At 38.4% G+C, this 18,946-nt stretch overlaps 1 protein-coding gene across 2 annotated transcripts in view; it reads right to left on the reverse strand.

Moving 5' to 3' along the window:
• The window catches only part of DOCK11 (dedicator of cytokinesis 11), a 133,805-nt gene that overhangs the window by 61,707 nt on the left and 53,152 nt on the right, over positions 1 to 18,946 (reverse strand). The window contains exons 23-31 of one of the 2 annotated variants that reach the window (XM_021712281.1): positions 13,941 to 14,059; positions 11,551 to 11,620; positions 11,345 to 11,470; positions 10,051 to 10,122; positions 8,779 to 8,925; positions 4,717 to 4,800; positions 3,305 to 3,416; positions 2,768 to 2,806; positions 960 to 1,138 (exon numbers count right to left, since the gene is read on the reverse strand). In XM_021712281.1, coding sequence (XP_021567956.1) covers positions 960 to 1,138; positions 2,768 to 2,806; positions 3,305 to 3,416; positions 4,717 to 4,800; positions 8,779 to 8,925; positions 10,051 to 10,122; positions 11,345 to 11,470; positions 11,551 to 11,620; positions 13,941 to 14,059 — 948 coding nt within the window. The remainder of the gene's footprint in view (positions 1 to 959; positions 1,139 to 2,767; positions 2,807 to 3,304; positions 3,417 to 4,716; positions 4,801 to 8,778; positions 8,926 to 10,050; positions 10,123 to 11,344; positions 11,471 to 11,550; positions 11,621 to 13,940; positions 14,060 to 18,946) is intronic. The other variant, XM_021712283.1, reaches the window with a different exon arrangement.

The raw sequence follows: 18,946 nt of genomic DNA on the forward strand, positions 1-18,946 counted from the left end.
ATCGCCGGAGCCCAGCAGGTCAAGGCTGCGGTGGCCGAGAGCGGCCACTGCACTCCAGTCTGGGTGACAGAGTGAGACTCCAACTCAAAAAATAAAAATAAAAATAAAAATAAAAATAAAGAAATACAAGTAGATGTCACTGGCAGGTATTTTCTTTTTATAAAGAATAAATGAGAATACTGCAGAAAAAGAATAAAATCTATCTCCAGGTCAGCTTTTCAAAATGATTATGATAATAAATGACATCATAATTTTATTTATATTTGAATGTAAAAACAAAGAGACACATTATTAATTATGAAAAAATATTATGTTTCCTTAAGGCATTTGATTTCAGAAAAGTAAGTTAGGTTATTTTAAACTTACAGTTTGCAGTCTACTTTTTCAAGCCAGTAGGAAATCATGTCAATAAGATTTGAATATATATGTTAAAACTGCAGCAAATAGCAATTATAGCTTGAATTTCACACACAATATGTAATGTATGCAAAATTTACAGCCACATCTATAACAGTTTATAGTAACACCATCACATCAACATTTTCTCCAATAATAAAAATTTCATATTAAATATTTCATATATGATACACTTAACATGTCTTATTAACCATTTAAGAATCAATAATATTATATTTATTTAGGGATATACATTTAAGGAAATATATTAAGGCATATATTTGACAGAATATGATTTTAAAATTTATAATTAAGTTATTTAATAAATCATGAAACGGTTATATTGTTCTTTAAATATGATTTGGGAAACCAGTGTTTTTATTCAACAATTAACTAAACAGTATTTTTAAAACCTAATAACTTGAAACAGAAACAAATCTTATTTGTAAAAATAAGTTTTTGTCAATGTTCATATTATACTCACTGCAAATTTCATCTTGAATTTAAAAAATCATAGTAGAAATTTACTAAGGTGATTCTGATGATGGTACAGACATCCTTACCTTGTGTTGGTATCTAGTGTCAAATGCATGCTTTATCAAAAGATTCTTTATGACAGAGATAGCTGTATATCTGATCTCATAATTGTCCTGAAGAGCAATGGAAGTTTCCCTCAGAAGCAGACCAACCAAGAAATGATGCTTGCAATACTCATCTGATAAACTGTATTCAAGATTTGAATCTGCAGTACAATGAAATTTAAAACTCATTTATAAAAATATTCAAAAATTACTATACAATTAACATATTGATTATTTAATAATAACAAATGATCATGCTATCAAGAACTATAATTTTTATTATTAATGAATCTGAGCAATTCTTTTATCACCTATAGTAAGCATGCAAGATTTTACAAGACAGGAGCACTCATACTTAGGGCTAGATGATAGCTTTAGTGATAATTTCAGTCAATAAGAAAGTTCTTAGATTTTTTTCTCCCCCTAGATTCTTTTAAACTCCTAGAAATCATAGGATAGAACCTACAATAAAATAATTCTATATTTGGCAATGTTTTTACACATTTCTTTATATCTGAAGAGATTTTATTACAACTATAAATTTGAATAATTCTGTATAATGCTTGATTTACATATCTATTTACACTTGCAAAGTGGAAAAAGATAAACTAAACAGAATCATCCTACCAGTATTAAGTATTGACTATTTTAGTAACTATTACACAGAACAGTAAGAAAACAGCCTCATCTTACAATCAATTCATCATCACTCAAATACAAAGCTTTTATTTCATAAAATCATCACTTCAAACTATGTCTTTCACTTCCTTTTAGATCTTCAGTTTATTTTAAATCCCAGATGTGACTATCCTGGTTGGGACTTGCCTTAGAACTACTCAGGGGATCGTGATCAAGTTTAGTAGTTTCTGAAGGAGATTTCTACTATCTTTATGTCCTCTCTCCTACCATTTAATTTAGTTAGGTCATACAGCTAAAGGACATGTTTCCAGTTTCTTTTTTGGCCTTTTCAGCACATAACACAATGCTGTGTATTCAGTTAGGATTTAATAAATGCTGTGAGTAGTCCAATTTAGTCCTAAATCCTGGTGCTCTGTCCACTCTTTTCCATGACTTCCTCATAGCTATCAATTAAACCTTAGGGAAAGTATGTGAGTCATACATGCTCAGAATCTAATTAGGGGATGGTTGGATAGAGGTGCTATGGTTTTTCAATATTTTTTCTCCATTTTCACTGGCTGTAATTCCATCACTAAAACTATCGCTCAGCAGATACTTCCCTAGAGACAACGGCAGATGACTTTCTTCCCACATTTCTCGTGCTGTTTTTTAATCCTCATCACTTTCTATGCACAGGGGCCAGTACTGACTAACACAGTGGCCTTATCTGGGAAGATTCTGCAAATTGTAATGATTGTGTTACTTCAGTGATTTGAAAGAATCCAATCAAGTGGTTTCATCTACGCCTTCAAGACTGTGGCCACGGAGTCACTGAATAGGGTCAGGGAGGGAAGAGGCGAGCCTGAGAGAGGTGACAGACTTAAAAAACAAAGACCTTCCAGTTCTCATTATTTGCCTCTATGCTGGCTTGCATCAGGAACTTGTGTTTTGAGAGCAGATGTTTTAAAGTTGATTCCTCTAGTCAACTCAAGCTTATTTTAAAAGTAAACAAATACACGGCCTCTTAGATTTTTCTGTACAATAACTAAAGCCTCATTTTGGCTAGGGAGGATTTGATAAGCAAACAAAGCCCCCGTCCCTCTTAGCCATTCATCAAATCAACTGTGTTTAAAAAGAGCAAACTACTTTAGAGTGAACCGAGTTAAACCTACCTACTGAAGTCAAACGGTCCACCGCAAATGAAAAAAAATCTAATTAATATATGAAAAGAAAAGGGACAAATAAAAAACATAGTAACATAAGAATAGTGCTACACAACAAGGCATTCAATAAAACTAACAATGGAAATAACTGAAGGCATTTCATAAAATTAGTACAAACATGCTACTATTTTACTCTGCCTTTACATTTCTTTTTTGATGCTTTGAGCAGAAATGCATTTATAAATTTTTTCTTAATTTAGTCTCATACAAGATTCCAAACACTACTACAGAAGGCAATTTTACTAGAATCTGACATCTGTGTTTAAGCAGCAATCTACATAACACAACCAATTTCTTCATACCATGAATATTACCACTGACACTATGAAGGAAATGCAGATGCCATTAATGGACCTATCCTTCAGACAGTAACAATTCTGAAGTTACCTTCAAGATGACTGGTTTAACTAGAAAACATTATACTACACTAGTGCTAGCAAAAAAGGAAAAAAACAATTCAGAATGATGGAAAATGCAAATACATGCCTTGAACCCGCTGAAGTTTAGGTTTTGCAAATGCCATTGGCAAGTTCAAAGGAATGTAATGTTCATGATTACAAATTGTTTGCAGAAATTCAAACTTGTATTCAGCCAGAACCTAAATGGAAAGAAATTAGACATTAATCATATTTAGTAGGCATTTGCTATGTTAATAATTTGATACAGGGCATTAATTTTCACAATAGAAGTGCTTGGTATTCTAAGCATCTCTTGAGATGTGACCTGTACAGAAAGAGTTATCATAGCAGGTCCGAGACCGATATCCTTCAAAAGACCTGCTTGTTGGATGACATATACAAAATTGGATTTTGAAACGTTCCCTTCATGATAAGAATGTGTCTTCTCTGCCAGCCTTAGAATATTTGTACAAACAATGTCATTTATGGTGAACACCTTCTTTGCTTTCCTTCCTGAGAGTCTGGAATTTGAACCGCCTCCAATACACGACCAGCCCCCAATTAAAACCCTAAACTCTGAGTCCCAAGCAGGCTTCCCAGAACAGAAATATCGCACATTTTTAAGTGCATTTTCACTGCTGGAGGAAAGGTGTGCTCTCTTCACAGGAGAGAGGGAATCCAGCAAGCCTGCCTATGGATTGCTGCTGACTCCATGTGATGTCTTTTCTCTTCCTGATTCAGCTGAGTATCCTTATCATGTCACACTCATGAGTCTTAGCCCTCGCTACAACTATATGTTGAATCTGTGAACCCTTCTAACACTGAACATGCTGGTGGTCTTGGGGACCTCCAAAACACAGTCTGATATTTCCAGTTTTGAGGTCTGGGTCTATTCAAAGTACTTAATGAGCCTGGCTCGGTGGCTCAGCCTGTAATCCCGTGCCTTTGGGAGGCTGAGGTGAGTGGATTGCCTGAGCCCGCCTGGGCAGCGAGACCTCATCTCTACAATAAATCAAAAAATCAGCTGGGCATGGTAGCGCATGCCTGTAATTCTGGCTAATTGGAAGACTGAGGCGGAAGGATCGCTGGAGCTCAGCAAGTTGAGGATGCGGTGGCCGGCAGCGGCCGCTGCACTCCAGTCTGGGCGACAAAGTGAGACTCCAACTCAAAAAAAACCCCCCCAAAACAAACAAACAAACAAACAAAAAAAGTACTTAATGAAAACAGCAGTTCCTTGACTGGGGTTGATGGCTCATGCCTATAATTCCAGAACTTTGGGAGGCCGAGGCAGAGTTGTTTGAGTCCAGGAGTTTGAGACCAGCCTGGGCAATATAATGAGACCTCACGCCTAATAAAATACATAAATAACCAGCCAAACATACATGCATTAAAAAATAAGTAAATAAAAAAAAAACAGCAGTTCCAAATCCTTCAAAAGAGAATGTCACTCTTGGTCTTTTATATTTGGACATCCACTACAATCATGTCCTTGTAACTTACCTTAGGATCTTTGGGGCTGAATCCAGATATGTAATCATTTATCAAATTGAAAACAAATCCTCTATCCATTAATGTCAGGCAGCGCTAGAGAAATCAAAACAAGATGGTTAGTTACATAATTCTAAAAGTCTAAAGTCTAAAAGTGTCATTTAAAAATTTTTTAAATTTGTTCCACGCTATAGATAAGAGAATAACAGCTTCAAAAGCTTCAGGCAGCCTTAAAGAAAACGATAGAGGACAAGTGACTAATCATTGGAATTGGGACTCAAGGGCCTCAACTATACAATTTTCAAAACAAAATATATACCAGGGGTGCCAAAAAAGTATACATATTTTAAGAGATATCATCTATGTATTATTTTTCAAAGTTGAATTGAATTATGGTAGCAGTGTGCAGTATGACATTTGCACAAAAGATGGCATTAATCAAATGAATGCTAGCATCACCATGTGACAGGCAGGACAGTATTACAATTTTAATACAGTTTTTTCCTTTATCAAAATGTGCACACATTTTTGGCACGCTCTGTATACTGTATATACACACACATACATACACAAATACATACATCTATATACACATACACACATATATACACATACATATCTGTAATCTATTCAGCTACATTGCCTCATTTTGGTCATCTCTGAAAGTCCAAAGGAAAGTGCAGCATGGTCAGTCAGCTGTTGAAAGTGGGGCTTGCCTACGTAAATAATTCAGACCAAAAGGGAAGGCTTGCCTTGTGTCCTGTGAAGTCTTAGCCTATTAAAATATTCCTTTTCTGTGACAACCCTGATAGTGCTCATATTGCCTGCTGCCATTCGCCTGGTTAAGGCTTTCACTACCTTGCAAATGATCAACTACAGTTACCCTCCTCAGTCTTCATTCCTCTCATCCCTCCATCCATATAACTTCTTCCAGATGAACTTTATTTTTTTTTTTGAGTCAGATTCTCATTCTGTCACCCAGGCTGCTGGAGTTCAGTGGCACGCTCATGGCCACTGCAGCCTTAACCTGCTGGGCTCAGGAGCTCCTTCTGCTTCAGCCTTCCAAGTAGCTGGAACTACAGATGCATGCCACCACGCTCAGCTAATTTTTTGATTTATTGTAGAGATGAGGTCTCACCAAGTTGCCCAGGCTGGTCTCAAATCCCTGGGCTCAGGCAATCCTTTCACTTCGGCCTCCCAAAGTGCTGGGATTATAGGCATGCAGCTACCATGCCCAGCCTCCAGATGAACTTCTAAGTTCTAACGCTAATCATGTCACATTCCTGCTCAAAAACTATCCACAGTTCCCTATTACCTCTAACATAATTTCAAACTCCTTACCTTGACATTCAAGGACATTCACATTCTTGTCTTAACTTTTCCAACTTTATTTCCCAATAGAGCTCAGTGACTTATTATCCCCTCAAGATGCATTGTCTAGTCCCACCTCTGGATCTTTGCTCATGCCAGGCCTAGCGATTCTATCACTACTTCTATCTCACCCTGCCCATTCTTCAAGGTTCTCGTGAAATCCTATCTTTCTCAACCATCTTGGTTCATGGGTCCCTTTAAATACTTTATTCTGTATTAGCTTGTATTTTACTTATTATTTTCCTGCCTTCTCACCTAGATTGGACAATGAGGACTATCTTTTTCTTTATATCCTCCATAGATCCTAGAATATTTCTGTGAAATACAAAGAACACAATATTTGATTAACCAGCTGCATGCATCTCACATCCATCCTTTTTTCCACTTCCTCTGCCACTGCTCTGGGTCAGACCCTCATCATCTCGCACTTGGATTATTGAACTAGGTTCATATTCATTCTTCCAACAAACATTTCGAGCTACAATGTATTATGTTCTAGAGGAATACCAAGTTGAAAAAGATATGGTCTATATTCTTGTTTAAAGGTGAAGCCAAATAAACAAATGATTAAAAGAGAGCGCAGAAAGAAGTGCCACAGAAGTATGTAAAGAATGAGGAACAGCAGATGGGTTATCAACACTGCATGGGATGCTTAAGGAAGAGCTGAGCCTAAAGATGAGTGGACTCTGCCAGGCAGACCATTGGTTTTCTAATTGGTTGCTTGACTCTGGTCTCTTCCTCACTTCATCCATCACACCAGCAAAAACATCAACCTCTAAAATCTTGGGTATCTCTCCATTGTATATGAATCCAAATGCAAATTCTTTACTGACATTCAAGGTCTTCCATCATCTGACACCAGATGGTCTTTCCAGCTCTCTCTCTACACAGCCTAAGTTCACTGCACAATGGCTTTTTCACTCGTTTTTAAACAATCCCTGAATGTACATGTCTCAGCTTAGAGATCTTCTACCTGCCAACATGCTCAACTTGTCTTGGGAAACTCCGAACTATGCTTTCTTTGTTCTTTCTGCTTTGTCATAATCTCTCCCTTTCTCATTTTTCTATAGTATTTCATTTGTATTTTGGTAATACAGTTATCACCTTTATCTTGTATATGTACTTAAGTGTCACTATACAGACAACTTCTCCCATCTTTGAATCCCTACACAGAAGAGCAAATGTCTGTTGATTTGAATTAAGCAAATAATGTTATTAAACCAGCAGTGCTCTGTTTCTTTTACAGAGTAAACTTCAAGTTTACTCCATGGAAGAAAGTAAGATTCTACATTTCAGATAATCTCATCTTTAGTTTACTTTAAAAAGATATGTGGATGTTTGCTTTTGGTGGGGGGTAGAGACAGGGTCTTGCTATGTTGCCCAGGCTGGTCTCAAAATCCTTGGGCTCAAGCAATCCTCTCTTCAGTCTCTCAAAGTGCTGGGATTGCAGATGTAAGCCACCACACCTGTCTCAGATATTTGCTTTTTAATATACAAAAAGGCCTATGTAATAGTATTAAAACTTTATTTTAATTCTGGCATAAGAATTTAATTCTGACATAAGAAAAGTCTTATGTCAGAAAATCATACTCAGGAGATATGAAACCTAGTTGTGAATTTTTAATAACAAAACAAATGTATGTCAGACACTAAAATTGCTTAGATGGTTTATTGCCTATAAGGTTGCTACGTGAGAAGCTGTGAAGAGAATGGAATGGAAAGAAGTAAAAACCAAGTGCATTCTCAATCCATGCCTGTCTCTGCAACAAATCAAATATCATCATTACCCACTTAAACAAACAGTTGCAATCTAGCACTATCCCTTACCTAGTGACAATAACAAAACCTAACAATGATAAATGTGCTATGTATAGAGACTTCTGGTATCTCCCAAATGAAATGATCTCACTGACCAGCACTAACAATTTTCATTTACATGTACTAACAACACGTAGACTGTGATTACATCACCAAATGGGTTGCTGTAGTTCAAAAGTTGCAAACTCAGAAACCAATAGGGGTCAAAGAAGTGATTCCAATGTATGAAGCAGGTCATGGGTACAATAAGGAGTGGTAGGGACTGCGGAACTCTAGAAAGTATGTGCCCCATCTAAAAGCATTCAAATTAAAATATTTAAAAACAGGCCTGGCGTGGTGGCTCATGTCTGTAATCTTAACACTTTGGGAGGATGAGATGAGAGAATTGCCTGAGCTCAGGGGTTCGAGACCAACCTGGGCAACTTGGCGAGACCTTGTCTCTACAATAAACAAAAAAATAAGCCAAGTGTCATGGTGCACGCCTGTATTTCCAGCAACTTGGAAAGCTGAGGCAGAAGTATCGCCTGAGCCCGGTGGGTTGAGGCTGCAGTGACTATGAGTGTGCCACTGCACTCCAGTCTGGACAACAGAGTGAGACTCCGACTCAAAAAAAAAATGTTTAAAAACATCATGTGCAACAAATAAAACCTGTCTTCTGGCTAAGTCACCTGTGTGGGTCCCTTGAATTGATTAATTAGCCATTTCAGTGGGGGGAGAAAGCCAAATGTGGCTGAACTGATAGACTGACTCAGTCAAAAGGGTTGTTCTAACAGCCTTTTTAAGACCTAGCTGAATCTCCAGAAAGTGAGTAATTTTTTCCTTTGGCTTTAAGACCACACCAGTGAAGAAGAGTTCCTTACCATGTTCCAGCTGCCTTTAACTCACCTTCAAGAAGCTAGCCAAACTATAATTCACATTTCTGGACTCATCAGCAATCTCCGCATAGCGAATAGTCACATGTGGAATTATCGCAAGAAGCAGTGAATGTAATACATGATGATATGTCTCAGGAAACCTCTGGCCTCGGGGAAGCTTAAACAAAATAGACATAGAAAAAAGTCAGAGTTCCAAAAGGTCTAAATCAATTGCTATTTTTACTTTCAAATACATTCTATAGATAAGAATGGTATAATGGACATTGGAGAGTCAGAAGGAGGAGGGCGGGAAGGGGAGGGATGAAAAACCACCCACTGTGTACATTATGCGCTAATAGGGATGATAGGTACACTTAAAGTTCAGACTTCTTCACCACTATACAATGCACCCATGTAACCAGAAACCATTTGTACCCCTGATTAGCTACTGAAATTTTAAAAAAATCTTATATAAACTATGTTTTAAAGCTGAACTATAGTTTTTCTTCCAACTTAAAAATGACATCACTAGTTCACTGTATACTTTACTTTAGATCATTATAGGAATTATGTGGACCTCTAATAATATAACTGACTGAAATTATCAGCGAGAATAGGACATTCCAACCCAACTTGGGAATATCATACTCCTGAGATGCAGACACATCCCAGGTTTTCATTCCACTTTTTTTCCTGGGATAGAAAGTATGCATGCATCTCAATTTCAGTAAACCCAGTCTATGAAAGTTCTGCTCAATATGACAAATACGAGGTGAATATTTTTTTACTTCACAATTCCTATAACTAAGAAAAATTTTACCACCTTTAAAACAATTAAAAAATACAACTAAATATATATATTACATTCCAGGAACATGCCTACTGCGTAAAGTGTTTTTAACTTTGCACAAGCCTTAAGCCTTTCTAAGAAAAAGTTTACTTCTTCCAAGTGAATCTTTTCAGCATAGACAAAGGCACAAGCTTAAAGGTAACAAGTTTTATATGGAAAATAAACATAAGCAAGAATCTATGTGAAAGAGTCTCCGCAGATTAGACTGTGAGAACATATGAACTGAGGTCTCAGATTGATGCAATACATCCACTGTTTTTGTAAGCAACATTAAATAAAACTAAGCACAGAGGTTCTTCAAATATAAAACAGGATTTTCACTTCATGGCTATCTGAGATTAAAATTAGTTTTCTTTGTCTATGTTGAATATTATTCTTATAAATATAGACAATGATTATTTGTCAATTAAAAGTAAAAATAAAACTTAAAAATTCATTTTTTAACCCGCTTACCTTAATTTTATTTTCTTCCAACAAGTAGGTGGCCATCGACTTTGCAATTATTTCAAAGAAAAACAATGAGTACTAAAATAAATAAATAAATAAAAGCTTTAATAGTTACCCAAATCTTTGAAGCTTAGCAAAGTTTGACAAATCAATATGGATCTTGTCTTTGAACTTTACTAACATTTTCAAGTGATCCCAATTCACTATCAAAGTCTCACAGAATACCTTCAAAGTGTTTTAGCATAAAGGTACTTCAGGGTTGACTAGTGATATACAAAGGGGGGATGGGAATGCTTGCCCCAGGGGAGAAGGAGTATTTTAATACCGACATAGTTTCGAATTGCCCACACATGGTGATAAGAGCAAACCGTGATGATAAGAGCAAACCAACTTTTAGTTGATATTGTTACTGCTTTTACATTCTCTAAAGACAATACATCTTATTACTGCCTGCATTGAGTGGAGACCCCAACCCTGCCCTTGATTAACAGAAACAGCCTAAGTAGCCTAGTTGTTTGCCCATGTTGTACAATTTGAAGGTTAGAGAGAAGCCTCGACCAGATCCATCCAAGATAGCTGAAATTCTACCATTACTAAAAGAAATACTGCTAGGTGTAGTGGCTTACACCTGTAATCCCAACACTTTGGGAGGCCAAGGTAAGAGGACCACTTGAGCCCAGGGTTTGGGACCAGCCTAGGTAATATAATTAACCTCATCTATACAAATTTTTTTTAATTAGCTGTGTGTGGTGGTGTGTGCCTATAATTTCAACTACTTAGGGAGCTGAGGCAGAAGGATCTCCTGAGCACAGGAGGTCAAGGCCGTGGTGAGCCATGATCATGTCACTGTACTTCAGCCTGGGTGACAGAGTGATACCCCAACTCAAAAAAAAAAAATCAAAAAAGAAATAATAATGATAAGAAGAACTACTCTTTCTTCAGTGCCTAGGAGGGCCAGAAACTGTGTTCGATGCTTTACTTAAAATTTTAGAAATAAGGAACTGTAGGTCAAAGCTGGTAAATAACTGGCCCCAGGTCGCAGAACTATTCTATGGCAGATACAATATTCCAATTTAGGTCTATCTGATCCAAAATTCTTTCTCTTATGCATTTGATTGAGGACAGGGCATGGGTAGGAAGGGGGGAAAAGGTTCTGTGAAGAATGTCAGGTAAAAGATACATGGGCAAAGTGGTGGGATGACAGAGGGTCACATGAGAAAAGACTGGAAGTGAAATGGGAGGGTATCACCCAAGTGTGTCTATGGTTGCTTTTGTTCTTGGTTGTGTTCCACGTGCCTACCTTCAGCAGTTTGTTTATTGCTAAAAAGTCGGCAGACTGTTTCAAGATTGCTATCATCGTAGTAGCCAGGGTTTCATGTATCAGTTGGGTCTGAGGAGCGCTCGGTTTTTCAGGTCGGAAGCTATACTACAAACAAAGAAAATGAATTGTAAGACAAAACTGTCACTCACAACAAATTACTCAGAAAGAAAACTTACTCTACAAACCTTTATGAAGGATCTTAGATAACTATCCAAGCCTTCTTCATGGCACTTTGATACGATGTGTAAGAGAACCCTGAAATAACATTCACAGAAGTCAGTGTATCATGCTATAATTAATGACCATGGTTTAATCGTTAAGTTTAAGATCATCAAGTCTAACCCTAAAAATACCCAAGACTGCCTGAATGATTAAAAGGGAGACGACTGCATAAGAGGTAATGGTAGTTTAGGTCTAACAAAGATTTCAGCATCTAACATGCTCAGAGCCTTGTAAAATACAAGGTTCAAAAGAACACTTCACTTTGGCAACCAAGATGTTTCATCTTCTGTCTAAATCTTTGCATGTGTTTGAAGTATGGTCATAGCTACTATGTAGTGAAAGACTTAATGTAAGACAAATAATGAAATCCCCTAGTAAGAATAAAAGGAAGAGACTAGAAAGATACAATGAAAAGCTTGTCAACATACCGCAGAGAAGGGATGAGAGAAACAGGACAAGTATAATGATATAAACTAAAAGTTGGAAGTAAATGTAAAGTTCACAGAAAGGTTTAAAGTGAAGAGAGTAGCAGTGCTTCTCAAACTTGCTCATGTGTCAGAAACACCTGGAGGGCCTCTTAACAGATTCCTTGGCTCCTTTCCCAGGGCTTCTGATTTTGTAGGTCTGGGTTATGTTCAACGATTAGCATTTTTAGAAAGCTTCCATGTAACACTGATGCTGCTAGTCTGGAAACCACATTTTGACAATCACTTGATTAGAGAAATGCTTCTTAAATTCTCAATCAGGCTGGGCGCAGTAGCTCACACTTGTAATCCCAGCACTTTGGGAGGCTGAAACAACAGGTTTGCTTGAGCACAGGAGTTTGAGACCATCCTGGGCAACATAGTGAGACCTTGTCCCTACAAAAATAAAACTAAAAAAAAAATTACCCAGACGTGGTGGCATGTGCCTGTAGTCCCAGTTACTCAAGAGGCTGAGGCAGAAGGATCACCTGAGCCTAGGAGGTCAAGGCTGTGTTGAGCTGTGATTATGCCACTGCACCCCAGCTGGGCAACAGAGTTAAGGCCCTGACTTAAAAAAAAGTCAAAGACCCACCTGGGTAACTTGGCGAGACCTTATCTCTACAATAAAACAAAAAATCAGCTGGGCGTGATAGCACATGCCTGTAATTCCAGCTACTTGGAAGGCTGAGGTGGAAGGATCGCCGGAGCCCAGCAGGTCGAGGCTGTGGTGGCCAGGAGCGGCCACTGCACTCCAGTCTGGGTGACAGAGTGAGACTCCAACTCAAAAAACAAAAACAAAAACAAAAAGTCAACCAAACTATCCCCAACAGCAGGGATAAGTGCAAACGGTGTGCAGTTGCGTTGGTTGAGACCTGGCAGAAGAGGTTTGTGGCAACATCAGAGGCAGCAAAGCCAGGAACACCCAGCACTGAGTTCACAATTTTTTTGAGGTCTCTTGTTTTAATTTCAAAATTCAGGTGCATTTTGCATTCTACTTTACAATATCTCCTTGTTTGTTTTCATATAAAAATAATACTCCCTTATTCTTTCAAGTAAAAATTGATGACTTAGGATCATGTGCTTTTTAAATATGAGAGTCACTAGCTACATATGACTATTTAAATTGACTGAAGTAAAAATTAAACACAATTAAAAATTCAGCTCCTCAGCTGAACTAGCCATATTTCAAATCTCTAATAGCCACATGTGGCTAGTGGCTGCCATATTGAACAGTACAAGTACAGAACATTTACATCACTGAAGAAAGTTTGATGGAACTTATATATTTATCTTCTTAAATACATAAAGCAGATATTAATGAACACGAAGGGAGAAATAGACAGCAATACAATAACAGTAGGTTAATTCAATAACCTACTTTTAACAATGGCTAGATCATTAGACAGAAAATTAATAAGAAATATTGAACATGAGCTATACTTAGACCAAATAGACCTAACAGACATATGCAGAACATTCCATCCAACAACAAAATATATATATTCTTCTCATGTGCATCCAGAATATTTTCCAGGATAGATCATATGTTAGACCACACAACAAGTCTTAACAAATTGAAGAAAACTGAAGTAATACCAAGTATCATTTTCAACCACAATGGTATGAAACTAGAAGTCAATAACAGGAGGAATTGTGGGAAATTCAAAATATGAGAAAATTAAACAACATGCTTCTGGGTCATAAAAGGAATCAAAAGGAAAATTTTAAATTTTCTTGAGATAAATGACAATGGAAACACAACATACCTACAACTATGGGGTCAGCAAAATAAGTTCTAAGAGGGAAGTTTATAGCAGTGAATGCCTCCATTAAAAAAGAAGAAAAATCTCAAACAAACAGCACCTTTGTATTATAACACCAAAACTCACATGGTACAGTTGATTGGAACGTCATCTTCATGGGTCATGTTTGTGAGAACTCGGAAGAGTTGCATAAGAATTACAGGTAGAAACTGTATCATGACTTGGATCTCCATGGCATGCAAACACTAAAATAAGTCATCATTAGTTATGAAAACAAACAGAAATATGATATAACTTGCAAATGTGAAACAACAAAAAGATACAGTAATGAGAAATATATCGACTAGCATATAATAAGCTCACGTAAATGTGAGCTTTTCATGGAAGAAGGGACATTGTTTTGTTAATTACTTAATCCAAACCTCACTTTGGCATTTGGATTTTGTTAGTTTATTTAATATTAAACACTTTCCTGAAGAGAAGTATAATTGGGATAAGCAGGTTTTGGAGCAATGACAAGTGAGTCTTGGTAAGCCAACACTCAGTTCCAGTGGGGCTGGGGGGAGCAGAGTTTAATAGGGAAAAGTGGGCAGTTGGTTAATCTGGTGAGAAGTTCAGTGGGGTTCAATGAAGAGCATGTCTATATATAATTGGCTTGACACCAGCCAGCCCCACTACAAAGCTGAGGCAGCTCTGCATTTTAACAATCTTGCAATACATTTTTTCAAAGTGCTAACACACCATCTCTGGTGATAAATGTGTTACAAACACTAAAAAGAAGAAATGTGTTCAAGTGCATATAGAAATAATAGAGAGAAAGTTGTTCCATTCCTTTCTGCTTTCCTCTCCTCTCCACATTCACTCAGTCAACCAGCTAACAAGAATAGAAACCAAACCTCACTGACCACCTTCTACGTTAACTCACTGTGTCGTGTTGGGGAAATAGAGGTGGGTAAGTCAAGTTCCTGTGTTTAAGGCACTATTAAGTTGCCTTTCATGGTCTCTCTGACTTTGACTCCATCTTTCCATCCTTGCTCTCATGATCCCTTGTCAGGGCTCTATCATCTGTGCTTGGATCATCTCAACAACGACCTCTTAGACCTCAGAGCAGCTTCTCTTTGATCAGATGCATAGGGCAAGACATCGAGCTCAAGAAACTCAAGGCCTATCCTTCAGGTTTTTCCTTCCTCTATCCTTCCTGCCATCACCTCTTTTCAGGACCCTCTAATCAGCTGGGTACAGTAGCTCATGCCTGTAATTCCAGCACTTTGGAAGACTGAGGCAGGAGGATCGCTTGAACCCAGGAGTTCGAGATCAGCCTAGGCAACATAGCGAGACCTCATCTCTACAAAAATCAAAATAGTCTAATCATTTCTATCTAGTAAGTCTCTATACAATTTATTTTGACTCCCAATCCATCCAACTGTCATATCCAAATTAATCTGCCTCAAATACTCGTTACATTAGAACACTTTCTGCCAAGATCTTTTGGATATCTCCCCGTTACATAGGGCAGTGGTTCTCAAACAGGCGCCACTTTGCCCAGGAGATTTGGCCAGGTCTGGAGACAGTTTCGGTTGTCACAACTGGGGGATGCTACTGACATCTAGTGGATAGAACACAGGGATGCTGCTAAATCCCTACAGACAAAGAATTATCCTGCCCCCAAACGTCAAAAGTGTCAAAGTTGAGAAACCCTGGCTTAGAGTATTAAGCCCAAGTTACTTCAGACCCAACCTCACCATCCGTCTTTATAAAAAGACCAAACTGATATCTCCTCTATTCTGTGAATATGCCATGCAAAGGAGGCCCCCAAAAATGCAGAATTATTTTTTGGATAACAGGTTCCTTATAGTACAGGCTTCTTATGTTAGGTAAATGTTCTAGGAATCCATGGTATCATCTGGTTCCATCTAAGGAGTGGCTAATGTTGTTGTGAGATGCTGTGTTCAGCATCAGTGAATATTTTTGGGGGAGGGAGGAGATTCTTTCAACGTGTTTGCCCATTTCTTGATGGGTGAGTTACAAGTGCTCCTGCCTACACTGCGCTGAGTGTTCAGCAGTTTTTGACCAAAAATGACATGACCCCCATGTCCACTCTCCCTATTCACCCAATCTTTTTTGTTTGTCCCGGATTAAAAAAAATGTCCTCAAAGGGAAATGTTTTCTCAATGTGGACAAGGTGAAACAAAAAACAGCAGAAGCACTAAAAGGCATTGAAATTGACAAGTTCAAAAACTGTTTTGAGCAGTGGAAAAAGTGTCTTGATAGATGTGGGGCATCAAATGGAGAGTATTTTAAAGGAGGTTGAAGTTTAAAATGTAAGAATAAATGCAGTTTTTTAATAAATAAATCCTGGTTTTGGAGATCCACCTCATATGCTTTCCCACCTTTGTGCCTCTGTTCACAGTTTTTATCCAAATCCTGGCCACTCTTTCAAGGCAAGTACAAATCTCTACTTCATCAAAATCATACATTTTCTCATTCAAAAAAGACATCCTGAGTCAATATCCATTAGCCAAGCACACTAAAAACAAATAAACAAAAAACCAAACAAAAACCATGATTTCTATCATCAAGCAGTTCATAGCCTAAAGGGGATAAAGACATGGAACTAAATCACTGCAATATCCACAGTAAATACTATGACAGTGGCAGACACAAACTACACAAGGAAGAAGTAACAGAGTGTGCGAGTGGGTAAGGAGTATCCGATGAGGATTCAGAGAGGAGGAAGGCAAGGAATACATGGGGAAATGCCCAGTGGAAAAGAGGGATGGGCATTCCCTACAAGATTGATCTCTCTGCTACCAGTAGCGTTCCTCTGTAATGTATTCTCAACATGGCAGCCAGAGTGTTCTTTTTGAAATGCAAATTAGATAATACCATCTTTTCCTTGTTCAGAACAAAACAAAACAAACCACCCCAAAGAAAGAGCTGTCTCGGGCTTCCCATGCCTACGTGTACCCTGCCTGTCCGTCCCAACTCCTCTCATACTAACTTCTCCCCTTGCTGTGCTCTAACTACGTGGCCTTTTCTGTCCTGCAAATATGCCTGCTATGATCTTCTGTTATTCTTTTACACAGCTTCATCATCGAGGTTGTCTTTTTCTCATAGATTTCCTTTTGGCTTGAAATGGCACCTCCTCCAAAAGGTCTTCCCTGACACCTCTGTGAAGAAGGTACTCTTCGTCCTGTTTGGTCCCATTAACCTGCTCTATTTTCTTCACAGCACACACTTCATTCATAAATTACTTATTTATAATCTCTCTACCCCAACTAGAGCAGGTGTGCTGTCTGAACTGTTCCCCATTAGAGTCCCAGGACCTAGAACAATGTCTAACCCATAGTAGGTGTTCAATAAATGAATGACTACATAAATGAATAAAATAAGAAACCAAACGGTAAGATAAAGATGGAAGCCCTTTATTCTGCAATGCTTCCTAGTTCAGGGAACCATCAGCACTTGTATCACACATTGGACATTTTATCACATATTGCTTTGGAATACAATTTGTATTACTGATATATTGTTATTTAACATATGTGTGTCCTGACTCTTCAGTTAGACTGTAAGGTCTCTATGGACAATTACCCTAAGTTATTCTTCTCTGCAAACCTCAAAGATCTAGGAAAATACTAAATACATAATAAGAGCTCAACAAGTAAGTGGTAAATGAATTGATGAAACAATGTCATTTATAGGGACAGCTGACAGCAAGGTATGGTAGAAAAAGCCCAGGACTCATGTCATAGTCTCGCCTCAGCTTTGCTACTACCCAACTGAATGACTACAGGCAAGTCACCTCTACTTGAGTCTCCTGTTTGAAAAAAAAATCTCTAGAATTCTCTTTAGCACTAACATTCTATAAGGAAGCTTGGCTAATTTTGAAATCACATGACATTTCACTAAGCGCCACTAGAGGGAGAGCGTAGGTCACAAAAATATCAGAAATTCCACATCCTCAAAAATACAAATAAGTGCACTTTTTTTCCATTTGAAGAATATCAGTATATGAAAATGCTGTTCTGTTCCATCCTACTCTGTTAGAACTTTTTCAAAGCTTTCCCACTTGAATAAAAAGCCTCAACAAAGCATGCATACATGAAGCTGGAGTCGTAGACATTTCCTGAAGAAAGGATTTGAAAGTTACATGACTGCTGAGCTCCTTAATGATAAGTAAGACCAGTAGCCACCACTTATTGATTGTCTATATTCTCTAGTCTTTCAACAGTGTGTTTCTATCTGGTAGACAGCAATATTTTAAAAACCAAAGCCTGTAATCCCGTGCCTTGGGAGGCTGAGGTGAGTGGATTGCCTGAGCCCGCGGGTTTGAGACCCGCCTGGGCAACTTGGCGAGACCTCATCTCTACAATAAATCAAAAAAAATTAGCCGGGTGTGGTAGCGTGCGCCTGCAGTTCCAGCTACTTGGAAGGCTGAGGCGGAAGGATCTCCGGAGCCCCAGCAGGTCGAGGCTTCGGTGGCCGGGAGTGGCCACTGCACTCCGGTCAGGGCGACAGAGTGAGACTCCAACTCAAAAAAAAAAAAAAAAAAAACCAAAGTCAAATCATGACATACCTATGTTCAAAGCCCTGCAAGCCCTCCTATCTATCTCACTCGAAGTAAATTCCAACTCCTTGCCACTGCTTATGAGGCCTTACTTGGCTAGCTCCCAGTTACAGTAATATCTCATCACGATGTGCCAGTCACACCAGGATTCTTGCTGTTTCTTGAACATGCCAAGCCAAGTTCCTCAGGGCCCTGTGTTTGCCGTTCCTAGTTCTCCCCCAGAAATTCACATGGCTGGCACTTTCGAGTCCTTTAGGTTTCTGCTCACATGTCACTTTACAAAAGAGATCTTCTCAGGCTGCTTTAAAACAGGAAGCTCAGCTGGGATCAGTAGCTCACACCCATAATCCCATCACTCTGGAAGGCCAAGGCGGGAGAATTGCCTGAGACCAGGGGATTCAAGATCAGCTTGGACAACATAACAAGACCCCATCTCTATAACAAATTTAAAAATCAGTCAGGCATGGTGTCATGTGCCTGCAGTCCCAGTTATTCAAGAGGTTGTGGTGGGAGGACCTTCTGAGCCCAGGAGTTCGAGGCTACAGTGAGCTACAATTGCACC

Source organism: Carlito syrichta, unplaced genomic scaffold (genome assembly GCF_000164805.1).
Source record: "Carlito syrichta isolate Samal-C Ts95f unplaced genomic scaffold, Tarsius_syrichta-2.0.1 Scaffold303164, whole genome shotgun sequence".
Lineage (NCBI taxonomy): Eukaryota > Metazoa > Chordata > Mammalia > Primates > Tarsiidae > Carlito > Carlito syrichta.